Below are 5,000 nucleotides of genomic sequence, written 5' to 3' on the forward strand. Positions count from 1 at the left end.
TTATATTTTACTTTTTAGTATTTATTAATTTTTATTTTTTGTATATTTGTTCATTTATTATTTTTTTGAATAAATATCAGTTGTGGCACTTTCATGTGAGTGCATTTGCTCTGATACAAGTATTTGTAGTAAAATAATACAAGAAAATAGAAATATTGAGCTAATATTCACAAAAAAATCCATATTCTAAAAAGAGAAGGAATTCTGTAAACTTCCAGTGAATAGTGCTGTTTGTTGTCTTACTTTTGATTGATTCCTGCAATTTGGTTTTCCATCTGAAAGCTGGTTTGGCTGGAAACAAAGGAAATTCTCATGCGTTAGCCTACTAATACTGGTATAGGAGCATGGATGAAAAAGATGATAATGCTAAACCTGAAATAGAATTATTCATTTACGAAATTCATCCTTGAAATAGGTTGATATTCCTTGTATCAGACTTCAGCTGCTATGACTGGTCAGCGTTTTGTAAGACAGGAATTGATTGCTTTCTTTAGGGGTTCATTTAGCAAATGAAATGAGGAATTTCAGTATCTGTGGACAAATTCCTTGATTCCCCCCCCCTCCCCCATTAAAAGATATAATATTTTGATCATCTCATTACAGTATATAATGACCTTGATGAGGTTACATGTCTGAACCTCCATGAAATTATAAAATAGTCTCTAGATATGACTTTACACCAGAAAGATAGTAAAGATTATTCTTACTATATATTTAATAGGTGTAGTGATAATATTGTGGGTTATACAGCCATTTGAAAAATGTTGAGCTATTAAGTACAGAAATGTAAAGATAGAAGTGAATGTAGGTGGAGAGTTGTAGATAACAAGATAAATTCTTGACTTTTGCCTACCAAGTATGTTGTACATATTGGCCATTATATGTTTCACGTGATTTTGATTTTTTACATTTTTACCTGTCATTGCAATTTGTTTTGATGATTATGTCAATATTTCTCATAACCACATCATTTAGTAATGCTGTTAGATGTATTACTTACCCTTGCATACATAGCAGTGTTGATTACAGAGTTTTGGCTTATAAAAGGGAATACTAATCATATATTAAGCTTTAGTTCCTTGAATGCTGGTTCTAGTACCTGCTTTTGTGCTCATGTACATATTTTTTGTTAGATGTCTGTATATTTATTGCCTATGAGAGTATCAGTGACATCATTAGATGCTTCTTCTGAGTTTCCAATTACAAGGCAAGTAACAATGCACTGCAGACACTCACTCACTCATTCCTGGTGGGGGGAGGCTTAACCCATTGGTGACAGGTTTTACGCTTGGCAAGCTGAGCCATGCCACATGCATTGTGGCTGCCACAGACCTCACACATGCAGCAGACTGAGCAAAAAATTCAAGCATAGAAAAACTACATTTTCCAAGCTGTCAGTAGTTCTGACTATACCATATTTGATTTTTCAAGAAAAGAAGCTCTGAACCTACTTTGGAAGTCTTTGATGTTTTACTGATCTCAGGCTGGGCCAGACAAGCGAATGACTGTCTTGCACACTACATAGAGAATTCTCAGCTGCCATGGCGTGGATACTTGTGATTCAGTATATGGGTTTGTTGCTTCATGGCAAGAATGGATACCATCTGGCATCATTGGGTTAAACACTTATGTGATGAATATGTAGTATGTTCCTGCATTTCCTGGCTATATTAGAAAGATGTATTGGATGAAGCACCTCCAACTTTCTCCAGCTTTTGCCTTGCACTTGATGTAGCAGAATGCTAATCTCCCTGACAGGCATGTGTTTGCTGGTTGTATTTAGTTGGCTTTTTTTTCGTAGTCGTTTAGCCTCCCTCTAGTAGCACCTGTTGTTGTGTCTGGTGTTGCTTTGTGTTCGCTTTCTCAGAGGACTCTTAGGTAATTAGGTTTCCTTTCCTCTAGCTTTCCTTTGGGTCTGAGGGCTTGTCGTCCTTTCATGGACTGCCTGGTAGGGCATCAGGGAGGTCAGCCCAGCCTTCATCTGAGGTCCAAGAGGCTCCTCATAGGCGCCAGGTGAGGAAAGCACACTCTGCGTTTATATAGCCTGTGGATTAGCAGAGCAAGTGAACGTACTGGACTCTTTTATTAGGCACAGACTTTGCAAGAAGACATGTCAGGCTTGGAGGTAATCAGCTACAAGATCATTAGGACATTATATGCCTAGTAGTTTTAGTATAAGGGATTTCCATGTCTGGTGTTTTTAGAATCTTCTCTGATAATGAATAGTTATCTTGATTTTTTCTTTTTTTCTTTCTCCAGATAGCAGTAACTTTTTCAGGAAAGGTTTTTATAGAGAACTAGTGTTCTTAGATTTTTTTTGCATGTTTTATTTATTTTTTATTTTTTATTTTTTTGGCATCTTATGTTTGAATGATAATTTCTAGGCTAAGTTTACATGTGTGTGTGTGTGTGTATTTATATATATATATATATATATATATATATATATATATATATATATATATATATATATATATATATATATATATATATATATATTATATATATATATTATATATATATATATATATATATATATATATATATATATATATATATATATGTATATGTATATATATATATATACATGTGATATATACACAAATACATAAATATACATATATACATATACATATATACATAAATACATAAATATACATACATACTTGCATACATAATAACACACCCAATTCAACATTTGATATTCTTATTACATTGTTCTCATTTTAATTCCTTTTTTATCTTAATAAGAGTTTAAGTCAAAGTCAATTTGTTTATTGAATTTCGCATTCGGATATACCCTCTAATATTTTGTTTGGTCATTTTATAAGTAGATAATTACTTGAATCCACTTTTCTTTCAGGTCACTCTACCAGCAACCTTCAGGTGGCCCAACAGGAAACTAGCAATCACCGTCGTTGCTGAAGAAATGTGAACACTATGGTGTGGAAGTGTATGTGCAGCTTTTATTCTACTCCATGCATTTTTGTGCATCTTTATAGCCTTTAGCAACCTTATGGCTGTTATCTGTCAGAATCATTAAGTTTGATGTTTGCTCTTCTGTTGTGTTAGTAGCGCATTTTGAATACTCTGTTCGCATCTCTTGTTACACACATACTTTTAGAAAAAATTCACTTGTATTCAGAAGTGTTGTGAAAGTAAGCTCTTCTAGATATTGCGTTCTTCTGAATCTCATAGACCAAGTTAAGTAACTTAGCTTTTGCAGAGAAAGTCCTGTAAGTGTAGATGAACTTGTGCCGAGACCATCCACTAGTGGTCTATGTAATGTGCCTTCATGAAACTATATTAGCTTTGCAATATTATACTTGTAAACTGATTTTGAGAAATGGTAGGTTTGGTTGGTTCTTGTATTTTTGTATTTATGGAGTGCTATTTTCTTTACTGTTAACCCAGTCACGCCGGGGTACATTTTGTAGCCCAAATTAAAAAAATCCGGGAAGCTACAAAATCGGCGGGCGGAGCTTCCCCGGAGTCTGTCCGCCCGCCCGGCCGCCCGCCGCTTTTGCCGCGGAGCACGGCTCCGAGAAGGCATCGCACTGGCGGGCAGCCCGAAACTGTTTATTTTTTCCTTGTGTCTCATATATGTGACACCCGGGATGGATGGGTTAATCTAAGGATTTGATCATCTGAAAAAAGGTTTCCAAAATAACCACCTTTACATCCTGGAATATGTCAGTGCAGTTGTATTGTGAAAGACTATGTTTGTGTGTGTATTATTTTGAAGTCTTCGTATTTATTTCCATGACAGTAGATTAGAAATATTGATGAAGCAGCAAAAGGAAATCCTTGTCCAATTGGGATAACAACAGATTACTATTGTTATGGTATCTGTAGCTGATGCTTTAAGGATGAGAAATTCTGATGAAAATGTTAACAAAACAAGAAAGGAAAAATCCATTTGTTTAACATTTACGTACTACCCTACTGTTGAGTGGATTTTGAGGTTTGATCCTATTTATATCCCTTTTTATACCTCATCTCCCAATGCATGGTGTGTATTGATTTTGTTATAGTCTTGAAAACAATGAAGAATTGGTGACCCAGTGCAGGTATATGACTATTACACCAAGTCTGCATACACACTAGTAGTTCAGAGTATGTAATATGCTATTAGTGGAAGACAAGCAAAGTATATATATTGTATACCAGGGTATTTGTTTAGTTTGACATATATGGTGTTGTGCCTGGTATTGTTTAGCAGACTGTGAGAATGAGGAAGTCTAGAATACAGCAGATTTGATTTACAATATATATATTTTTACACAAAAGCAAGTCCTTATGTGTAGAAGTCTTAGCACAAGTAATTGTTGATAGGCTATGCAAACATGTGAATTTGGCAGTAGTCACACAAAGCCAGGCTGAATGAAGTACCACACTGTGAGAGAGTATCAGTGGGGCCACAATGCATTTTTGAGACTACTTTGTTCTCATGGAAATTTTGTTTTGTTGCTCCTTTTTTTTTTCTTTTTTTCTTTTTCTTTTTTTTTCATGTGGTATCGTTGTTTTTTGTAATAGTGATTAAATGTTGTTATTCAAGTATTTAGTTGAATCACTGTCAGCCAAGTCATAACATAAATTGACTCCTCATACATTTTAAATTTCTATGAGGTCTTGTGTGTTAATTTTGTCCCGAGAAACACAGGGAAATTTAACTACAAACTAAAAGTAACATTTTATAGAAACTGAAACTCAACCTCTGAAGATGATCTTGTGTAAATACATCATTGTGAGATTATAATTGTGAGATTAATTATATACAGAATATCTATTGTATGTATTGTAACAGCTTTTAAAGACACACATCTTTTAAAGCTGGTCATTTTAGTGTGGCAGCTAATATATAGGTTGATATATTTATGTTTTCTTACAGTGTAAGCAAGGGTATGAAAATAATTTCATCTCTGTACTCGTAATCATTAAAGCCATCAATGTGCCTGTCTGCATCAGTGTTAACTTTAGTAGCTTTGTGGTTAATCTGA

General features: G+C 34.3%; 1 protein-coding gene across 4 annotated transcripts in view; it reads left to right on the forward strand.

Annotated features, from left to right (window-relative positions):
• The window catches only part of Su(fu) (suppressor of fused), a 10,866-nt gene that overhangs the window by 5,000 nt on the left and 866 nt on the right, over positions 1–5,000 (forward strand). For 2 of the 4 annotated variants that reach the window (XM_027361318.2, XM_027361320.2), the window contains exons 9-10: positions 1,903–2,013; positions 2,864–5,000. The exon at positions 2,864–5,000 is cut by the window's right edge and continues 866 nt beyond it. In XM_027361318.2, the coding sequence (XP_027217119.1) occupies positions 1,903–2,013; positions 2,864–2,935 (183 nt within the window). In that variant the 3' untranslated portion in view covers positions 2,936–5,000. The remainder of the gene's footprint in view (positions 1–1,902; positions 2,014–2,863) is intronic. The other 2 variants (XM_027361321.2, XM_070138731.1) reach the window with 1 other exon arrangement.

This window comes from Penaeus vannamei, chromosome 24 (assembly GCF_042767895.1).
Source record: "Penaeus vannamei isolate JL-2024 chromosome 24, ASM4276789v1, whole genome shotgun sequence".
NCBI classification, from domain to species: domain Eukaryota; kingdom Metazoa; phylum Arthropoda; class Malacostraca; order Decapoda; family Penaeidae; genus Penaeus; species Penaeus vannamei.